The sequence below is a fragment of the Vicugna pacos genome, chromosome 22, assembly GCF_048564905.1.
Source record: "Vicugna pacos chromosome 22, VicPac4, whole genome shotgun sequence".
NCBI classification, from domain to species: Eukaryota; Metazoa; Chordata; class Mammalia; order Artiodactyla; family Camelidae; genus Vicugna; species Vicugna pacos.
Genome location: NC_133008.1, coordinates 27591296 through 27611863, shown reverse-complemented (window position 1 = coordinate 27611863; position 20568 = coordinate 27591296). Strand labels below are relative to the sequence as shown.

Below are 20568 nucleotides of genomic sequence, written 5' to 3'. Positions count from 1 at the left end.
TCATGGAAAGATGCTCAGTATTGCTAGTTATTAGGTAAATGCAAGTCAAAACCACAATAAAGTAGCAATTCACATGCATTAGGATAGCTGTAATTTTTAAAAAATGAAAATTAACAAATACTGGCAAGGATATAGTGAAACTGGAACCCTCATGCATTCCTGGTGGGAATTTAAAATGGTGCAGTCACTGTAGAAAACACTTTGGCGGTTCCTCAAAAAGCTAAATATAGAATTACCATATAATCCAGCAATTTCACTCCTGGGTATATACCAAAATAATTGAAAGCAGGGACTCAAACAGATACCTTTACATCCAGGTTCATAGTAGCATTATTCACAGTAGCCGAAAGGTGGAAACAACCCAAGTGTCCATTGACAGATGAATGGATAAACAAAATATATGCATACATCAGAATATGATTCAGCTTTTAATAAAAAGGAATGAAGTTCTAATATAACATGGATGAATCTGAAAACATTTGCTAAGTGAAATAAATCAGACATGAAAGGACAAACATTGTAGGATTCCACTTAAAGTAAGTTCCTAGAACAGGTAACTTCATAGAGACAGAAAGTGGAATAGCGGTTGCCAGGGGCTGGGGGAGGGGGAAGGAGGGGTTATTGTTTAATGGGGACAGATTTTCTATTGGGGAATGATGGAAAAGTTTTGGAAATAGACAGTGATGATGGCACAACATTGTTAATGTCCCCAGTGCCACTGACTTGCATACTTAAAAATAGCAGGTGTAGGGGGAGGGAAATGGCTCAGCGGTAGAATGCATGCTTAGCATGCATGGCGTTCTGGGTTCCATCCCTAGGACCTCCATTCAAAATAAATAAATAAAATCTAATTACCTTCCCCCCCAAAACATGGCAAGTGTTAGACTACATATATTTTACTACAATTAAAAATTTTCCAAACAAACAAACAAACAAACAAAGAACAGAAGCTGCAATGCCTCTTAAGTTCTAGGTTCAGAACTGGCCCAGCATCATTTCTGAAGCATTCTGTGGGTCAGAACAAGTGACAAAGACAGCCCAATTCAAGTGATGGGAGACACACTCCACTTCTTCATAGGAGGAGCTACATATATTGTCTCCTTTTTTGCTCTCTCTGTGAGATAAAGTAACAGATCTGAGCCCACATGGGTCAACACTCACCACAAACAAATATTGAGTCCAAAGTTTAGTCCAGAGAAAAAAATCTGATTGTGCTAAAACTCGTTATCCACGAAATACAGAGAGAAGAGTCTTTGAAGACATTTAAATATGCAAAACTTGACTGTGAAGAAATGACAACGACCAAAAAAAAAAAATCACCAAGGTACAATTGACAGTTGGTAAAAATTGGACAAAAAGATCTCAATTAATGAATCAAAATTTTTACTGCAAAAAAAAGCATGGAAAAAATGTTCCTGATAAAATGATTTAATCAAGTAAAAAATGAACATTGAAAAAAATTTGGGAACTGTTTAACTGTGCTGAATAGCAAAGTGATCCAGGAATCTCATTGGCTAAATGCAGCTTATGATTCAAGAGTCTTTTCCAACAGAAATGTGTTGGATTTTTTTTTCATTGTGCTTATAAAAATGGAATCAAAGTGTCCCCAGAATAAAACCATCTTTGTGTGAAAATGGCAGTGTGAGAGTGAGAGGGTCAAATGCCCCATGCATCTTCCTGGTGTTTGATTTTATTTTTCAGACACCAGTTGCCACTTATCTCCCAGGCAAGGCCCCAGAAATGATCTGGTCATGACCTCTTTCTGGGAAGCTGTGAATACCAAACTGTTCTGTCCTGAGAACTTCTGAAAATGAGGAAAAACCCCAGGATTTTGTCCTTTAGGATGGCCCCTCAGTCCCCCACATTGAGGGACCACTGGTAGCTCAGAGATTGTCCCTTGGTGGTTACTTGGCCCTCACCGCATCCTGGTGTCGCTCTTGCCCTCTTGACTTACCACCCTGCCTCATGTCTCTATGTTCACAGGGGTCCTCCGCCCCGTCCCAGACCCACCCAGAAATCAGGGGACAATGTTCACGAGAATCACTTCAACTTCATACTCTGCAAATCTAAGGTCACCTTGCAAATTTGTCAGTGGTCTATGAAATGTCCAGCACATAAGCTGGCTTTTTAAAAGAAGAGAGGCAAAAATACGTTCTTTAAAAAAAAAAGAAAGAAAGAAAGGTGGGGGTGGTGTGGAGAGGGAGGATATGGACTTGTGGGGGAGAAGGAATGCATTATATTTATTTTTACCATCAAGTTTTTAGAAATACATTTCGTGGCTTTTCTTAAGAGTTCCAGAATTTTAATAGATGCAAAATAGATAGTAAGAGACAGTGGCAGAGGGTGGAGACAGTTTCAGAGTGAAGACAGGGGCAGAGAGAGAACACACTGAAGAGAGGGAGTGTTAGACGGGGCAAAAGGTAGATAGGACAGAGTGTAGACAGAGCAGAGACAGATGGACAGGGTCAGGGAGTGTGGCGGGATGTCAGCCGCTTCTCCCAAAACCAGAAGGAACCCCCTACTTACTATGAAGAAGGGTGAAATCTGAGACCTCTGAAGGTCCTGACACATCCCACTCTGGGTCCCAGCCCTCCCGTTCCCATTTCTGTCTCCCCATCTTCAGCCGCCATTCTGAACTTACAATGTCACCCTCTTTTATGACATGGTCCTTTCCTACCCCATCCTCTCCAGGGCCCATTCCTGTATCTTGGGGTGGAAACGTGTCTTTCTGCTAACTCTTGCCCGCTTTCAGTAACTGCCTTAATATGTCCCTCCCCAGCCTGAATGCTTCCCCCTCCCCTTTCCTTCCCTGTTATTAGAGTCTTAGGCCCGCCATTCACTTATTCATTCATTCATCAAATATTTATAAGCAGTTCTCATGTGCTGGGCTCCTGTTCAGCAATGCTGGGGTCCTGGGGAGACTGGACCTAGGCTCTGCATTCCCCCGCCCCTTCCCTCATCTGCCTAGGAGGGGAGGAGGATGGGAGGGCCGTGTAAACAGTGATAACTGCATGATCAGTTTGTCAGGGGAACGTTAAGATACTGAGGCTCAGAGAAGATGCTTAACCCAGCCTAGACTAGGGCAAGGGACGGGTCTTCGGTGTGACACCCCAATCCCCAAAACCCCGCCCCCAGCACAGAGCCCGGCTCAGAGAAGATGCGGTCGCATCACCTCCTTCTCAGACTTAGGGATTTCTGGCAATGACCCTTCTTAGACCCAACCTATTAGTCTCTACCTTTACTACCCCCGCCCATCGTTGATCTAGGCCACACCCCTCCCAGCCCCTCCCCTACTTCATTCAATCCTGGTCTCTAGTCCCACCTCCCGGGAGGCCAACCTCACACCAGTCTCACGATCTCATTGGCCAGATAGTGTCACTTCACCGCCCTCCTTCAGTTTCATTGGCTCCCTAGGTGTCAATCTTCTTTATAGCCTCCCAACAGTTGCCTGGGCTGAGGTTTGAGGGACAGATAATAATGGACGTCTCAGGACGTCTCGCTATTGGGCAAAAAGCCCGGCTCTGGGAGGGGCTTAGTGCCAAACGTTTGGCTGCCTCTGTCTGGGACAGCAGCCTTTCCTAAGAGACACACCCCCGTCTCCTAGTTATTGGATCTGCTAAGTGTTGATCAACATGACTCCACGTTCCGATAGGCAAAGCCATCCGTCCTTCACTGCTTCCTTAATTTCAATTCGCTTCTCTTCTTAAAGGCGGCAACCTTTTGGTCGTAGCCGGGGCCCTCCTTACGGAATGGCCACCGATTGGATAGATACCCTGTCACTCCTGGTTGGTGGGCGGAGCCAGAGTGCCTGGGGGCGGTGAATTGGCTGGCTGGGCCTCGGGGGCGGGGCAGCGGCTCCTGTCAGTGGATGAAATGGCAGCGGCGGAGCCGGCGGCGGTCGCGGTCCCGGGGGACGGCTGAGGGGGCCGGGCCGGGGCTGCGGGGCGAGCGGCGCGGCGGGGATCCGGCGGCGCGGCCCGGGGCGGCGAAGCTCGGCACGGCTATGGCGACGCGCTTGGAACAGGTAGGTAGGCGGCGCGGGCCGGGCCTCCCGGGCGCCTTCTCAGGCAGGCGGCTCCGCGCTGCGGCCCGCGGGGGCCGGACAAGACCAGAACTCGGGCCCCCTCGCCCCGAAACCCGCGCTGGGAGCCCTCGGCACTCCAAGCATGGATCCTGGCCGACAGCCTTGAGTCCCGGCCCCCGCCGCCACCTCTTTCCCGACGCTTCCAGACCCCTCAAGGACCCCTCCCCCAGACCCTCTGGTGCCCCTCCTCCCCTACGGCGCCCCCTCCCTGGGAGGCCCCCTCAGGCCCGCGACCCCCGCCCATCCTCTTTACTGACCCTCAGGACCCCTTCCCGGACCCTTCAGGGCACCCCACCCCCACCCCACACACCTGCCCCCTATTAGTGACCCCCTCATGCCCAGGATCCCCCGCCCTCACTCTGTCCCAATCCCTTAGGACCCCTTCAATCTGTAGACCCCTTGCACGCCATCCCTCTCCTCACTTCACATCCTGTCTGTGGGCCCTGACTTGCCCCCACCACAAGGATACCAGCCTCAGAGCCATACCCTTCCCTTCTGACCCCACAGGACCCCTCCCTGGCCTCTGTAAATCAGGATTCCTGTTCACAAGCCTCATCAGCCAGCTGGCTCATCTCTTACCTCCCAGCAGCCCCATGCCCAAGGGCACCCCTGAAACCCACTCCTGGGGTCCTCCCAGCCCACTCCAGCAGCTACACACACCCCCCTGATCCTGACTTATCTTGATCCCTGCTTCCTGAGAATCCACCCTCAGCTCATTCTCAGGACCTCCCAACAGATGTTTTGAACCCCCTCCCCACCCAGGGACACACACCTTTCTGAGAGTCCCCACTCACACAAGCAGGCACACACACACATCTGGGCGCCAATAGTCCTCACGCACAGAGATACCTATGAACCTCCAACAATTCACACTGGCAGACACCCTGGGCCCCTTGCACACGGACATTCAGGGGCCCCTGACATGTGCACACACATGCATGCAGTCAACACTTGGATCCCCAACACAGAGAGAAACTTAAGGCTTCCAACACATACCCAGACATTCGGGACCCCCTGACACCCACACACCCTCACACAGGCTCCTCAGCACTTCAGCACCCCTCCTTGGACCTCACCTTCCCAGGTCCTCCTGGGACCCCCCCCCCCCGACAGCTCCCAGTTCAAATGGAGACTCAGAGAGGTGAGCTGCCTGCCCTGCCCCAGGCAGCCAGCTTTCCCAGCCACTCTGGCCTCCCTGTGCCAGTGTCCCCATTGGGGCCCTGGAGGTGGCAGGGTGACCCAGAATCTCCCAGCACCCCTGTGGACACCTGCCCCAGGCCTCTTCCCCTTCTTCCGTCTCCCCTCAAAGAGAAGGATGCTCACTCCCCTACCCCAAAGTCTCCCCAAATGGACCACTGCCTGCCCCCTGGTTGATGCCACCTCTGGCAGAGGGATGGAAGTTCAGCCTGCTCCTAGCTCCGGTCCTGAAGTCCTGACCAGACTGGTAGGACCAGCATCCTGACCCCATCACACCCGCTGGCCTCAGATGGCAGGGCTAGTGCTGCTAGCCAGGGGCAGCCCCTGACAGCCGCGTGAGTTTTCTCACCCACGTGTGTTAGCCCGAAATGAAACGACTTTCTTCTCTCCTGGCATTTGGGACCCAGTGGGGCTGGGTTCGGGCCTGCCAGAAGCAGATAGCTCTTTGTTAAGGAATATTTTCAGACAAGAAAAATGTGCTGAAGCGGCTTGAGGGAACAGGAGTGAGTAGTTGGCTTGGTTCTTTTCCCTTCACCCGGGGTGGGGGGGGTGATGAAGCTGGAGGACCCATGTCCTCGCGTCTTTCCAGGTGTTTTGGCTCTTCCCGCCCATCCTGCCTCTCCACAGTCCAACCTGTGGGTTCTCCTGGGCTTCCATGGTCAACTGCGGGTGGTTTGGAAGGAACTGCAGGTGGCTTGGCCCTGGCACAGGGATGAGGCGAGACAGAGAGGAGGGCAGATCACAGCATGGTGAGATGGCGTGGCCAGGACCGCAGGGAATGAGGAGGAACCCCAGGTCCTGCCTATGGGGACTCCAGATCAGTCGAGAACTGCCTGTCTGGGCTGACATCAGCATGCCTGGAAAACCCCAGAGAAACAAACTCAGACTTCTTTGTGGGTATTCACCAATGGATTCTGGATAGCTCTGAAGAAGAGTGTGTCTTGGCTTGGGGCCTCAACTTATCCATCTGGAAAATGGAGCAATAAATCCTTAGAAATGTACTTTTTATTTATTTCAGAGAAGCCAGTAAGGTTATAGGATGTGGCCCTAAATGTCCCATGGGCACCATGTGGAAGAGGTCAGTGGGGGTGGCAGAGGGCAGTCACCCATCTCTGAGTGCCAGCAGGATCACTGGTCGTCCTGGTCCCCTGGTTGTAATTAGCAGATGCTTCAGTGGATAATGGCTGCCTTTCTATGTCTTTCTATGGCTGAGCTGTACTTCAGGAAACTGATTTGAATCAGGACTAAGAGACAGTCTGTTGCAGGATTTGTGGCCACACAGGGACCTCCCAGGGGGACAGAGGGTAGCCAGAGCCTGCTTGTTGGCAATGCCCATGCCCCTCATAGCCCTCTGACGCTGGGCAGAGAGAGGTTGGTTCTGCCCGCTTGCCGAAGGGAGGAGTGAATGAAAAGACTCCTGAAGGTCACGAGGCACACAGGAAACAGACTCCACCGCCTCCCCAGGGTGGGACTTTGTGCAGATGCAGTGGGGTCAGAAGGCTCCCTGAGTAGACTGTGAACATCCTGGGAAAGCACGAGAAGGCTCCCGGGGAGGGCTTGCAAACCAGACCGATGCACCTTTACCCTAGACGGGGGTCGGGGTCCAGGTCTTTGTGTGGGGCTTTGATGGGTGCAGGGGGCAAGGAGGAACATGGTCTCAGTTTCCTCTTGCAGAATATAGGTGCTGGTTGTTCTAGGTGAGGTCCTACCACATACTGAGAATTGAATCAGGGGCTGGGGCGTGGAGGAATGTCAGGTGTGGTCCCTGCCCCACGTCCAAAGAACCTCTCAACGTCAGGAGACAAGAGCTGATACCAACAGCACACACTGATCAGGCCTTGCCGAGGGCTAGGCCCTGTGCTGCGCCCCGTTTACATATTATTTCATTTAATCCTCCAGACAAGCTGGAGGACCCAGCATTCCAGCCTGTGCCTTTAGGATCCTGTGTGGAAGCAGGAGACAGATAAATGTACAGCATGCCAGGGAGCACAGGGAAGGTGGAGCAGGGTTATGATGTATGGGCCACCGAGAGGAGCTCTTCAGGCAGGCATGGCCCGGAAGGGTGTTCCAGGCAGCCAAGCACCAGGACAGAGGCCCGGGAAGCAGGGAGAAGCATGGTGCATGCAGGGAACTGTGCCTCACTTGATGGGTCTCACCCTACAGGCATTTGTGTCCCAAACGTGATCCACAGGGCACACACTGCGGGATGTGTCCTGGTACAAGGGCTCAGTGGTTGGAACTGAACTTGGACAGGCAGCCAGCCCCACCCTGCCCAGGGACATCTGCAGCACACATGGTCTCGAAACCAAACAAGGGCAGTAGCAGGAGAGAGGTTCGTTAGGACAACTGACGACCCACCAGGGCCGGGGACAAGACTGATCCCTTCCGGGGAGACTTCAAGGCCCCTGTTGGCACAACTCACCCGCACTTTTCTTTCATTTCTCAGCGTGCCATGATAGGTGTGTGAGATTGTCTGTTTGAGGGCTGTCCCCCACATCAACCCGTGAGTCTCACAAGGGCAGTGCATGCATCTGTTCGTGGTTGAGTCCCAGGCGAGTACAGGGCACATAGCAGATGCTCAGTAAATACTTGGTTTTAAGAGCTGAAGAGGCTTCCCTACCCACCCACTTCTGCACAAGGGCCTGGATCTCTTCTGCAGAAAGAGGTCATTTCCATCCGCTCGGAGAGCTCCCAAAGGCAGGGCAGAGCCACCCACCCCTGCCCCTGGCCCAGCCAGCCTCTCAGCAGGAAAGGCCCCATCCTGGCTTTGAAGAGCCAGGAGTCTTTACGAGATGCCACTTCTCTTATCCACCTGTCCCTGGAAGGCTTGTGAGGGCTTTCCATTTTTTCCTTTGTCATTCTCAGGGACACTAAAATGTAGAGAAATGTACAATTTTCCAGGAATGAACCTGTTGTGGTGGCAGAAAGTAGCTGGTGATGATGCAGGGTAGTACACTTCCCTTCTTTTTTAGATCAGAAGGGGCCATAATGGTCCATCCCTCGGATTTTAGCCTTAAGGTCACTGCTGCTACTGATTATTACAAATAATAATGATTACAGTTTTCTTGTGTTTAATATTTGAACAGGGCCACCTTGTGAGGGATGGGCCTGCTGAGGAGGGGAAGTTTATTTATTCAGTCCAACAAATACTGGATGTCTGATGGTGTGCTGGATGCTCGGGACTCAGTAGTGGGCTGGACAGCCCCTGCCCTGGTGGAACTTTCCATCCAACAGGGAATAAATATTACAGGCCAGCTCCTGTCCTGGGCACTTGACAGGTTTTAGTTCATATATTTCTCCCAGCAAAACCTGTGAGGTAGGTTATATCATTAGCCCTCTTTTCAGATGAGGAAACTGAGGCAAAGTGCATTGTACCCAGATCATAAAGATGGAGAGGAGTAGAGGAGTGATTTGAATGCAGGCTGTTGACCCTGAAGTCCTTACGGGAGGCCGAGAGATCTGGGATCAATTATCCACACACACGGCCATGGAGGAAGGTACCCAGACGTGGACACATCCAGAGCAGCACAGAGGAGCAGCCAGGCCTGGGGGCAAGAGGAGGGCAGGCAGTGACCTCTGAGTTCCAGCCACCGTCCCTGTCATCCGAGGGGCAGCTCACCTATTGCTTGCCCGCCCCATGGCCAAGGAAAGGGACCTGAGATGCCAGGCCGTTTCCCCAGGAGCTGGGCCAGGTTGGACCGTGGTGGGCTGCTGGCCCACACTGGTGGTCTACGCGGCGGGCACATGGGGTCACGTGGCATCTTTCAAGGCTTCAGATTCAGAAGTGATCCTGTGTCCCCGTCATTAGAGGTCAGAAGCTGGTGGGGGGAGGTGCGGGGTTGGGGGTGGTTGGGGGAGACGAGGTAGGGAACCAAAATTAAAGGAAACTTGTGGCCTTTCTTCCAGCCTCTAAAAATGCCCAACCCTGAAAGATGGCGCACACACTCAGTCACTCTCCCCATTGAAAAATACTGTCATTTACTGAATGCCCGTTCCACTCAGTGTTCTACGTATGTTATTTCTAAAGTCGGAGAATGCATTATTATTAACTAAAGTACATGCTTTATCCTGATGTCCTTAGTTTTCCCCTAATATTCTTTTTCTGTCTCAGAACCCCCTCCTGGATCCCACCTGACATTTTGTCGCCATGTCTCTTGTGGCACCTCTCAGCTGGGACAGTTTCATAGGCTTTCCTTGTTTTTGATGACTTTGATACTTTTGAGGGGGACTAGTCAGAATTTTCTAAAATGTTCCCTAACCTGGTTTTGTCACATGTTCTTCTTCTAATGAAACCAGGGTGGTGTGTTTTGGGGAGAAAGACACAGAGCTGAAGCGCCCTTCTCACCCCAAGGGCACACACTCTCAACGTGACTTAGCCCTGTTGACGTTGACCTTGATCACCTGGCTGAGCAGCACAGAGATTCTTCTCTTTGTTCATTCCGCAGACCTTGAATGAGCACCTTCTGACTGCCAGATGCTGTGTTAGGGGCTTGGAGTAGAAAATTAAGAAGATAGGTCCTGGCCCCCCAGAATGGTCATGACCCAGTAGGGCAGGCAGGCGTGTAGAGAAGGAATTGCCATAGAATGTGCCGTGGGCTTGGGTGCAGGGGTAGGAATTTTCAGGGAAAGAGGGGAGAGAAGTGGCCCAGCACAGTAGGGTGTTGCCAGGAAAGATTTCACACACACACAAAATACTCAAACCAGGTCTTGGAGAATGCCCTTCCAGTCGGAACAGCATATGCAAAGACAGAAAGAAACAGGTGCTCCTGGAGGGCTGAGTGTGGTTGGCCTGCGATGCGGAGGGAGGCAAGGCTGGCCGGGCTGGATGCACCACGCAGAAACTTTGGGGCTCCACTTCAAAGTCGGGCACAGCCGAAGGCTTCTAGGCAAGCACCAGGAGGGTAGCAGCAGGCTGCCCTGGACCCAGGTAGGCCTGCCTGTGGCAGGAAGAGGGGCCGGCTTAAGTCAGGAGGGGTTGAGTTTGAGGAGCCAGGAGAGTTTTCCCAAAGTACAAGCCCACTCGGGATCCCGCCGCAGCTCGCAAGGCCCCGAGGGGGCCTGGCCTGTGCAGAATCCTCTCGTCTCTTCTGGAGTCACACCCCTCCCCGCCGCTCCTGCCCCACTGTTCCTCCACCCGCCCACCCATCCCTTATCACCTTTTTAATAGAGCTATCATTCACATAACAGAAAAATTCAGCCCTGTCACGTGAACAGTTCAGTGGGTTTTAGTGTACTCACAAAGCCATGCAACTGTCTAATTCCAGAACGTTTCATTATTCCAAAAAGAAATCCCGTGAGCAGTTTCTCCAGTTCCTCCCAGCCCCTGGCAGGCACTAGTCAACCCTCTGTCCCTAGAGATGTACCTGTTCTGGGCGTTTCACATAAATGGAATCACATCGCTTGTGGTCTTTTGTGTCTGGCTTCTCTCACCGAGCATCGTGTCTTGGAGGCTCATCCATGCTGTGGCACACATTGGTTTCCTTCCTTTTGATGGTGAAATAACGTTCCACTGTATGGATAGGCCACATTTTGTTTATCCACTCATCCGTCAGTGGACACTTGCATTGTTTCCACTCCTTGGCCTTTGTGAATTGTGCTGTCGTGAGCGGTCGTGTCCAGCTTTTGCTGGGTGTATGTTTTCCACTCTCGCAGGCAGACACCTAGAAGCGGACTTGCTGGGTCACTTGGTAACTCTTCAACTTTTTGAGGAACCGCCACACTGTTTTCCACACTACCTTATCTTTTTTTTTTTAATTTTTTAAGACTGATTTATTTGTTTATTTAGGGGGGGTTTTGGTGGGGGAGGGAGGTAATTGGGTTTATTTGTTCCTTTATTTTTAGAGGAGGGACTGAACCCAGGACCTCGTGCACGCTGAGCATGCGCTCTACCACTGGGCTCTACCCTCCCCCACTTCCTTATCTTTTATTCCATGCATTTTTCTCAATCTGTAATAGAAAGTTTGGATGATTGTTCCTTGGTCTCTACCCTCCATGTGCTCAGGGCGGGCCGGGTCTATGTCTTTCTCTGCCCAGCAGTCCTCAGCCCTCAGCACGGTGCTTGGGACCTGGTGGGCACTCAGGAGACACTGATCAGTGAGCAGGCAGGTGGGTTCAACTCCTCAAATATGTCTCAACTCTTCCCATGGTGCCAGGCTCAGCGCAGGGCACAGAAGTAGCAGATACCCAGACAGTGGTGATTCTGGCCCCAGTGGGAGATCTGATGGAGATGTTCAGGAGCCTGTTGGCAATCTTGGCTGGGGCTCAGGAGAGAGGAAAAGCTGGGAACAAGGGTGTCAGCATCACTGACATACATTTGGTCATTTAAGCCTGGAGCGTGAGATCACCTTAGCCCAGGAAGGGATGAGGACTGAGGCAGCCCTGTGGAGGGAGGGGCACCATGCGGGAGCCTGAGAAGCCAGGGCAGAGGTAGGAGGAGGCCCAGGAGTCCAGCCGCTCAGAAATGAGATGGGAGAGGACTTCACGAAGGTGGAAGCATGACTGGCAGCGTCCAAAATGGGAGGAAAAGGGAGTTGGAAGACCCCCAACATCTGGACCTTTCCCCCATCCCCAACCCCAGCTGACCGGCACAGGCTCCTCCCACCCTTCTGACTTGACTCAGCTTCACCAGCCATGGGCCACCATATGGAGCCAGCAGGGACAGGGTTCGGTGGCCCACTGCCCACTCCACAGGGGCCAGGGCCCCCTCTCGGGTGGCTGAGGTGGAGCAGAAGCAAAGGGCATTAAAGTTGGGGCCATGGAGAGTCTGGGACCTCAGACCTGGGGGATCTGTGTGAGGATCTCAGAGGCTAGTGGCCTCCCAGCATCCAGGGGACCTGCCTTGTCTCCGCATCTTTGTGCCTGTCCAGCGAGGGTGGGACGGCTGCATGCTCTGGGGAGGTGGGGGCTCACTCACCTCGCTCCACTCCACATGTTTGTACCTAGGACAGCGGCTGGCCCTCAGATGGCCCTCAGTAGGCGCCAGGGAAGGAGGGGTTGAGGCAGGAAGAGTCACGAAGCTCTAGAGAGGGTGGCAGGGCCGCTCACAGAGCTGAGATAGCAGCAGGCCCCATGTCCATCTGTATTTACTCGGTTCTAGGGGTGGCGAGGTCTGGTCAGTGTAGGAAGTGTGTGTACTTATGTGTGCAAGTGTGTGCCAGCTAGAGTATGTGTGGGTGTGTATGGGTGGAAGATAGTGTGTGAATGTGTGTAAGAATGTGTATCTGAGTCCATGGGTGGGTGATTGTGTGTGAGTGTTTCAGAGTGTGTGCGTGTGCATGCAGGAGTGTATTAGTGTGTCTGTGTGTGAGATGGTTTGTGAATGTGAATGTATCTGAGTGAGTGTGTGGGAGTGCAGTCCTGTATGAGTGTGTGAATGTGAAGGAGTGTGTGTCTGCGTGCGTGTGTCTGTGTGCCTGCATCTGAAGGATGGCTTCCAGGGCTGGGCAGCGTTTACAGCCTGAAGATGAGTCAAGAGAAAGTTCCTGAGGGATCAGGAGGTTTTGCCTCTCAGACTGCAGATTTCAGTCCTGGGTATTGAATCAGTTTTATCTCTGGTATGAAATACACATTAATATGTGATAAATATCTGACAAACTCTGCTAGTGGAGGGCCCAGAAATCCAGAGCTGAACCATTCTCTTGTGCTCTTTGTGGAGAGGGGATGGGGAGGCAACACACTTCTGAAGTCCCCTGGGCTCAGCAAGGGGACAGTGGGCCCCGGCCCCAGCCACGTGTGGTCTTTTTCTCTGAGGCCCCTGCTACTTCCCAAATCCAGCTGTGCTGATGAGGCTTCAATCCTCGCCTCCACCACCTCCTCCCCGTCTCCCATCTCTGAAGCTGGGAAAGCCCCGCTGCCTTCCCAGCCCCTCCCTGCCCAGAGAGATCCCTCCAATTCAGCGCTTCTTGTCCACAGCCCGTCTCTGCCCCGGGCCACCCACAGACTTTGACTCTGCAGGAGATCCCGGAGCCGCCTCTCTCTCAGGAATGACTAACTCCTGGCTTGGTCTTTGGGGCAGGTGGTCCCCTGCCAGCTGGGCAATGGGAGGAAGAGGTCTTCTGTTTCTGATGGGAGCCATTGCCTAGAATTTGTACCATTCACCAAGAGCCAGAGCCCTCGGTGCCCAACAAACTCGGGGAGCCCTCAGAGGCCAGGGGCTCAGGGCCAGCCCTGGGGAGCCACAGGGTCCTGGGGTAGAAAGCCCCCCACAAGGTGAAAGAAAAACGCCCCCCTCTTCCTCCCATGACAGGGCAGCACAGAGGAAGGAGACTAGAACCAAGTGCATGGCCAGGGCAAGTCCAGCCAACCTGTGGGCCCTCAGGTGTTGGTTGGGGGTTAAACTTAGGCTGTGGGAAGGTGCCCATCGACCTGAGGGTGCTAGGCAGGTGAGAAAAGGTCTGTGCTGATCCTGTGACTGTCCTCCTGCTGCCTAAGGGACCAGATGCCCCCTTTCCAGGAACTGAGCAAGGGCCCCTCTGTGGCTGAGCTGTCAGAGCCAGGTCAGGTGGGGTCCAAGGAGAGCCATGGTTCAGACACTGGTCCATTTGAGTCCAGAGCCCTTGCTTTTGGTGTAGTGCTGAGCTGCCTCTCCTGCAGCCGGCAGAAGTGGGGAGGCTAGTGGCCCCAAAGCCCCCAGGAGGGTGGGGCCAGACCATCCCCAGGAAAAATAGAGAGATGGGCCTACAGCCACCAGAGCACAGATTCCCAGCACTCTGACACGTTGGCTTCCCAGCCTAAGGCCATTGGCAGCACCAGACAATTAACAGCAGAGAATAATTGCTTCTGGCTGTGCCAGCAGCCCACTTTGGTTGATGAGACAGGGAAGGTCAGATGCTGAGGCAGGGCTCCAGGGAAGGCCACCGCCAGGGACAGGGACCAAGGCTGTCAGGAAGGGCCACCAAAACAGGGGTACCTGCACTTCTGGGTCCCAGCAGAGGCCCTGAGTTGGGGGAGCCTTGACCCCTGGCCCTGTTGAAGACTCAGGGGTGTCAAGTTGAGGCTTGGCAGGGACAGCAGGACGGCTCAGGCCCTGGCCATGGCCCCCTGTCTCCATCCAGGCATCTGGACTACAAAGGCAGGGATCCCGGTAGCCAGCATCCGGAACAGAAGGAGCCAGCAAGGCCATCAGCTGAGCTAGGGTGTGGGGTCGAGGGGTGCACCAGGTGAGCAGACCAGAGATGGGAAGCCTGGGGTGAGGAAGTGTCCAGGTGAGCAGCAGACTCAGTTGGTCCAGAGCCAGAGGAGCCAGCCACCCAGTTCTGACCACACACATCTCTGGCCCCCAGATGCAGCTGTGACCTGACCCTTCTCGCGGCTGATGAGCCTGCCCACCATGGCGAGCCCCACCCTGAGCCCGGACTCCTCGTCCCAGGAGGCCCTGTCGGCCCCCACCTGCTCCCCCACCTCCGACTCTGAGAACCTCAGCCCCGATGAGCTGGAGCTGTTGGCCAAGCTCGAGGAGCAGAACCGGTAAGTTGGGACCCGAGGGACGGGGAAAGGTCTTGGGGTGCAGCCTGGGCCCGAAACAAGTTCCTAGTTGTCCCCTCACACTCAGAGCTAGGCCCAGCCCTGGGCAGAGTAACACCTCCCATCAGTGGCTTGACAAGGATGTCTCCTGTCATCCTGCCAACAGATGAGGAGCCCGAGGTACCGAGTGAGGCCGAGTGAGTCTGGCCTTTACTTATCTAGCCCTTGTTGGAGGGAGAAATAAGGACTGTGACTGGGGTTGGGCCTTCTCACCTTTCTCCCTGGCCCTCCCCCTGTTTTAAAGTGTAGGTGGTATTATTGCGCAGGTATGGTGAGTTCACTGCCATTGGAAAGACAGTTTATTACTCACAGGTCCCAAGAGGAGGGGCACAGAACACCAGGTGGGGCCACATGGGGAAGCACCAGGGTCCGTCAGGAAGCAGAGGGGATGAGAAAAATGTGGGCGAAAGCCTTTACTGCGGTTTCTGCATGAAGGAACGGTGAGGCAGCGTAATCGGGCTTAGGGCTGGCTAGTTTGAATCATTTCAGCAAACTCAGGGCATAGGGGCTGGGCCTATTTGTCGAGCGCCTGGCCCTGGGGTGACTGAGGCTGAGGGACAGTGGCCTGAGTGCAAGAGCCTGATAACAGAGGTGGTTGGTTTGTGGGTGCCGGATTGGTTGGTTTGCACGTGAAGGGCTCACTGGCAGCCGAGTCCTTAGCTATCTCCAGGTCAGGGACATCTCCCAGATGTCAGTGCACCGGAAACATGGTCAGTACAGGCCCTTGCTGGCTGGTGCCCCCAGCCAGCTTTACCTTCTCTGCAACTTGTCTGTAAACATAGACCTGAACAAAATCTGCCCCACAGGGTTGGTACGAGATTAAATGAGCTAATCCACATGCTTCTCAGCCCAGTGCTGGGCACAGAACGAGACACGGGAATGGCAGCCTCTCCAGGGGTCCAGGGATCAGGACCATGGCTCAGAGAGGTTAGGGCATGGGCCGAGGTCACTCAGCAAGTGCCATAGGGGAAGAACCACTAAGACCCAATCCCTGGGGTCCCAGAGGAAGGGCCAGGAGCCGGGGTGGGAAGCGCCTACAGCCCAGCTGCCTCCACTGACCCTGCTCGCCCAGGCTCCTGGAAGCCGACTCCAAGTCCATGCGTTCCATGAATGGCTCCCGGCGGAACAGCGGCTCCTCGCTGGTGTCCAGCTCCTCGGCCTCCTCCAACCTGAGCCACCTGGAGGAGGACACATGGATCTTGTGGGGCCGGATTGCCAACGAGTGGGAGGAGTGGCGACGCAGGAAGGAGAAGCTGCTCAAGGTGGCGGGGGCGGTGGGGCTGGGGGCCAGGGTCTGCCAGGGGCCCCAGCATGAGCACGGGGGCTGGAGTGGAGGTGCGCAGGCACTTTGAGGACGCCTGGCCAGGGCAGGGTGAGAGGAGGGAGTGTGGGGAGGGGCTGGCATCCCAGGCACCCATTTGCTCTCTGCCCACCGTGTTCCACCCTGGATTGGGGTGGCATATCCTCACTGTGGACTCCGTCTGCAGTGTGGTGGCTCAGCTGAGCTCTGGGCTACAGGCAAGGCGCGGGCAAGCCTGACCTCAGAGGCCAGGCCTGGTGGCTGTGGGGAGGCAGCGCTGGGATGGGGTCCAGCCCGGCCTCCCACTCCCCCCGGCCACCCTGTCTCCAGGAGCTGATCCGCAAAGGCATCCCGCACCACTTCCGGGCCATCGTGTGGCAGCTCCTGTGTAGTGCCACCGACATGCCGGTCAAGAACCAGTACTCGGAGCTGCTCAAGATGTCCTCGCCGTGCGAGAAGCTGATCCGCAGGGACATCGCCCGCACCTACCCGGAGCACGAGTTCTTCAAGGGCCAGGACAGCCTGGGCCAGGAGGTCCTCTTCAATGTCATGAAGGTGACGCCCCCCAGCCCTGCGCAGAGAAGCGCTGCCCACCCACGGCAGCCTGCTGTCACCGGGCCCGGCAGGACCCTGCCCTGACACGCGTGTGTTCCCCGGCAGGCGTACTCCCTGGTGGACCGGGAGGTGGGCTACTGCCAGGGCAGCGCCTTCATCGTGGGCCTGCTCCTCATGCAGGTAGGTGGCCCGGGGCCAAGCTCTTGGAGGGCCCAGCCCATCCTGGCTCTCCCCTAGAAGGTGGACAGAAGGGTCAGAGCCTCCCTCTCCATCCACCCATGACCTCTGACAGTCCCCAGCCAAGCCCCCAGTGGGTGAGCAGAGAGGGCTGGCCGCCTGTCCTGTCCCAGGCTTGGAGGTGCAGACTGACCCACTCAGTCACCTCCTGGGGTCGGACCCCTCCAGAGTCTCAGGTGGGAGGCTTAGGTCAGCCAGTGTAGTGTCTGTGGGGCTGGGCGTCTCCTCCAGAGAATCCAGCAGGCTTAGGAGCAGGAGAACAGAGACGGCTGGGAGTGCACTGGAGGATGTCTGCATCGTGGGCTCCGGAGGCGGCCAGACCTGGGTTCAAGTCCCAGCTCCACTCTTTCCTGCCAGGCAGCCTTCCACAGGCGACTTCAGCCTCAGGAGGGTTCCTATCAGTAAAGCAAGGGGACAGTATTTACCAGAGGTTTGATGAGGGGCTCCAGGCAGCCCGGCACTGTCCATGTTCAGTAAAAGTAGATGAAACAGAAAGAGGAGAAACCGTAAGAAGAACAGCAGGTGCCCCCTCCCACCCCACCCCTGCTCACAGACACCCCCCACCGCCCACCCCTAGATGCCCGAGGAGGAGGCCTTCTGTGTGTTTGTGCGGCTGATGCAGGAGTACCGCCTGCGGGAGCTCTTCAAGCCCAGCATGGCCGAGCTGGGGCTCTGCATCTACCAGTTTGAGTACATGCTACAGGTGAGCAGGGGCAGGGGCAGCTGGCACCCACCCACTCCTCTCGGCCAGCTCGCACCCATGGGCGCTCACCTCAGCCATCCCAGTGAGTCTCTTTGAAAATTCCAGACCTGAGCAGTCACATCCAGGCGTTCCAGCTCAGAAAGGGGCTCTAGTCCGCTGGGCAGTATAGCACTGTCGGGAAGGATGCTCTGAGGAACTGGGGAGGGGCCAGCCCCTTACAGCGGGGGCTCCAGAGAGCGCGGGCATCCCAGAGCCACGAGGGCTGGGATGGAGCTGTTGGGATGGCTCAGACACACCCACGGTCCCCTCCTGTCTGCTCCCCGGGGTGGAGAAGGAGGGAAAGTGTTGTCTGCCTGTCTTTGCTGATTACTGGAGAGCCGCAGCCGCCTGTTTATAAATAGCAGCCCCCGCAGGGCCGGCTCCTGGCTGGCAGACAGAGCTGGTGTACACGCACAACGCACACACATGCACACACACACGCACCACATACACACACACCTGTTCTGGAAGCCAGTTACAGGTGGGGCTGTGCAGCTCTGCACCACAGTGGGCAGGATGTGCCTGGTGGTGAAGGCCCCCCTCCTCAGGCCTAGAGGATGTGGAGGTGCTGTCGGTCGTGGTAACTGGTAGTGCTGGCAGACAGGGGGCCCGGGTCCGCAGAGAAGAAGCGATTGCACAGCGGGCTAGGTAACCCGGCGCTCCCATGGTGAAGTAGCCAGATGCCACCAGAGCGTCCCTAAGTCCAGGAGGAAGCCCAGGGTGGGCAGAGGGACAGCTCAAGTGTCCATTGCCCAATGAAGGACATCCAAGAAGTCCTAACGCCTTCTCTAGCCTTAGTTTCCCCAGTTTCTGTCACTTCCCAGTGTCGGAAGTCCCAGCCTTGAGCATCCTTTGAGCACTTTGGGCACAAAGTGCTATAGGGGAGGGGCGCTGGGAGTGGACACAGAGGCGATGGCTCAAACCGCCCTTCCCTGTTGCCCCCTGGGTGACCTTGGGGAGTTATGTAACCCCCCAAAGCCTCAGAAGGAGTGGGAGGATCCCAGGAGCAGCTGGGCCAGCGCCTGCCCTGGGTGGGCACCCAGCACCCACAGGCTGCTGCTACTCCTGCCACCCCTGCCTGTGTCCCCACCTTGTGCTCCTCAGAGCTCTGGGGTGCTCCTGCCCCACCCAGACACAGTGCTGAGGACACACGAAGGAAGGGAGCCAAGGGCTGCCCAGGGCAGATCAGGGAAGGCTCCCAGACGTATGGGCACTCAGGCCCAGCACTTCTAGATAGCAATGCTGACAGCTGCACCCAGCGCCCTCCTCACAGTGCCTGGACTCCTCCCCAACCCCCAGGAGCAGCTCCCGGACCTGAACACCCACTTCCGCTCCCAGAGCTTCCACACGTCCATGTACGCCTCCTCCTGGTTCCTCACGCTCTTCCTGACCACCTTCCCGCTGCCCGTCGCTACCCGTATCTTTGACATCTTCATGTACGAGGTGAGGACCCCACCCTCCCTCTCCTGGCCGCTCTGGATAGGGTGATCAACATCCTCACTGGGAATGAATGATTCAGGCCCAGGCCCAGGCCGAGGATGGGCGGGGGCTCCGGGAAAGGTCAGAGGACTCCCTGGGAGCGTAGGGCCAGAGATGCATTGCCCCTGCCGCTGCCTTTGCAGGGTCTGGAGATCGTGTTCCGGGTGGGCCTTGCCCTCCTGCAGGTGAACCAGACGGAGCTGATGCAGCTGGACATGGAGGGGATGTCCCAGGTGGGCCAGGAGGGCCAGGGCAGGTGGGCTTGCCCCCAGCGGGGGCACCTGGGCAGGTGGAGCATCCTGAGAGATGGGGACACCCTGGAGTTCCTGAGCACCCTGATCCTTTCCCATCACCTCTGCTCCTCCCCACTCTGAGGTCTCCATAGAGGACCAGCATGGACCCCGAGGAGCCTCAGGCTCTGCCAGATACAGTCCAGGGCGAGCAGCCTGGCAGCGGGAGAGAGGAAGGCCCAGGCCGAGCCCTGGGAGGTGCCCCTCCCCTACTCGCAGCTCCGGGTCCCCCAGAGCCTAATGCAGCAAACAGTAATACTAAGCAAACCAGGAGGCCTTGGGTGTGGTTTCAGCCCCAGCAGCCAGGCGGGGCGAGGGCACAGGAGGGAGTGAGGGGTCTGGGACAGTCTCTGGCCCCGCCCCGCCCCGGCGTGCTTCAGCTGCCTTGCCTGCCAGAGGAGGCCAGCCTGCTTCTCACCGCCATGTCCCCATCATGCAGGCCCCTGCCCCCTCCCAGCGTCCTCCAGCTGGTGCTTCAGGGAAGAATGCACAAAGGCCACGGTTGTGTCCACGAACACGGGCATCCATTGTCCGCAGCTGCCAGAGGGGGCCAGCTGGGCTGGGGAGCAGGAGCCAGCCTGGCCCCGAGCTGCCACAAGCTGTGTCCACCGGCAGCTTGCACTTAACTCTTTGCGGAGGCTCCAGGGGCCACGGGCGAGCAGGCAGACCACGGAGGGGTCTTCCCTCCAACTTCCTCTCCGCCACCCTGATCCTTCAGCTTCTTCTCCCTCCTCTCACTGCCCTGGGGCAGCAGCATGTCTCCCTCCTGAAGGCCTCCTGTGCTCAGACCCCACCCCCCGCCCCACCCCTGGCCTTCGCCCTCAGGAGCCCCCGAAGCCTGCTGTCCTGAGCAGGCTGAGCGCCCACAGCAGGTAGGCCCTGCACTGAGGTCCTGGTGACACCCTGAGCAGACCCTCCTCCCAGGAAGGAGGGTGCAGTGGGGGCTCAAGTGGTCCTAGGTGGCCCAGGTCTGTGTGTCGGTGACCGCCTGTGTCCCCACAGTACTTCCAGAGGGTGATCCCCCATCAGTTCGACAGCTGCCCGGACAAGCTGATCCTCAAGGCTTACCAGGTCAAGTACAACCCCAAGAAGATGAAGAGGTCAGTACCAGGCAGCCGGGCTGCTAGTAGAAAGGGGGTCCCTGAGGATGGGACAGTGAGCA

General features: G+C 55.9%; 1 protein-coding gene across 2 annotated transcripts in view; it reads left to right on the top strand.

The window, feature by feature from the left end:
* The first annotated feature begins 3814 nt into the window (after positions 1 to 3814).
* Positions 3815 to 20568, top strand: part of EVI5L (ecotropic viral integration site 5 like) — a 29154-nt gene continuing 12400 nt past the window's right edge. Inside the window, exons 1-9 of one of the 2 annotated variants that reach the window (XM_072947803.1) lie at positions 3815 to 4024; positions 14563 to 14746; positions 15876 to 16065; positions 16434 to 16658; positions 16764 to 16838; positions 17473 to 17598; positions 18937 to 19080; positions 19260 to 19349; positions 20409 to 20506. In XM_072947803.1, the coding sequence (XP_072803904.1) occupies positions 14595 to 14746; positions 15876 to 16065; positions 16434 to 16658; positions 16764 to 16838; positions 17473 to 17598; positions 18937 to 19080; positions 19260 to 19349; positions 20409 to 20506 (1100 nt within the window). In that variant the 5' untranslated portion in view covers positions 3815 to 4024; positions 14563 to 14594. The remainder of the gene's footprint in view (positions 4025 to 14562; positions 14747 to 15875; positions 16066 to 16433; positions 16659 to 16763; positions 16839 to 17472; positions 17599 to 18936; positions 19081 to 19259; positions 19350 to 20408; positions 20507 to 20568) is intronic. The other variant, XM_072947804.1, reaches the window with a different exon arrangement.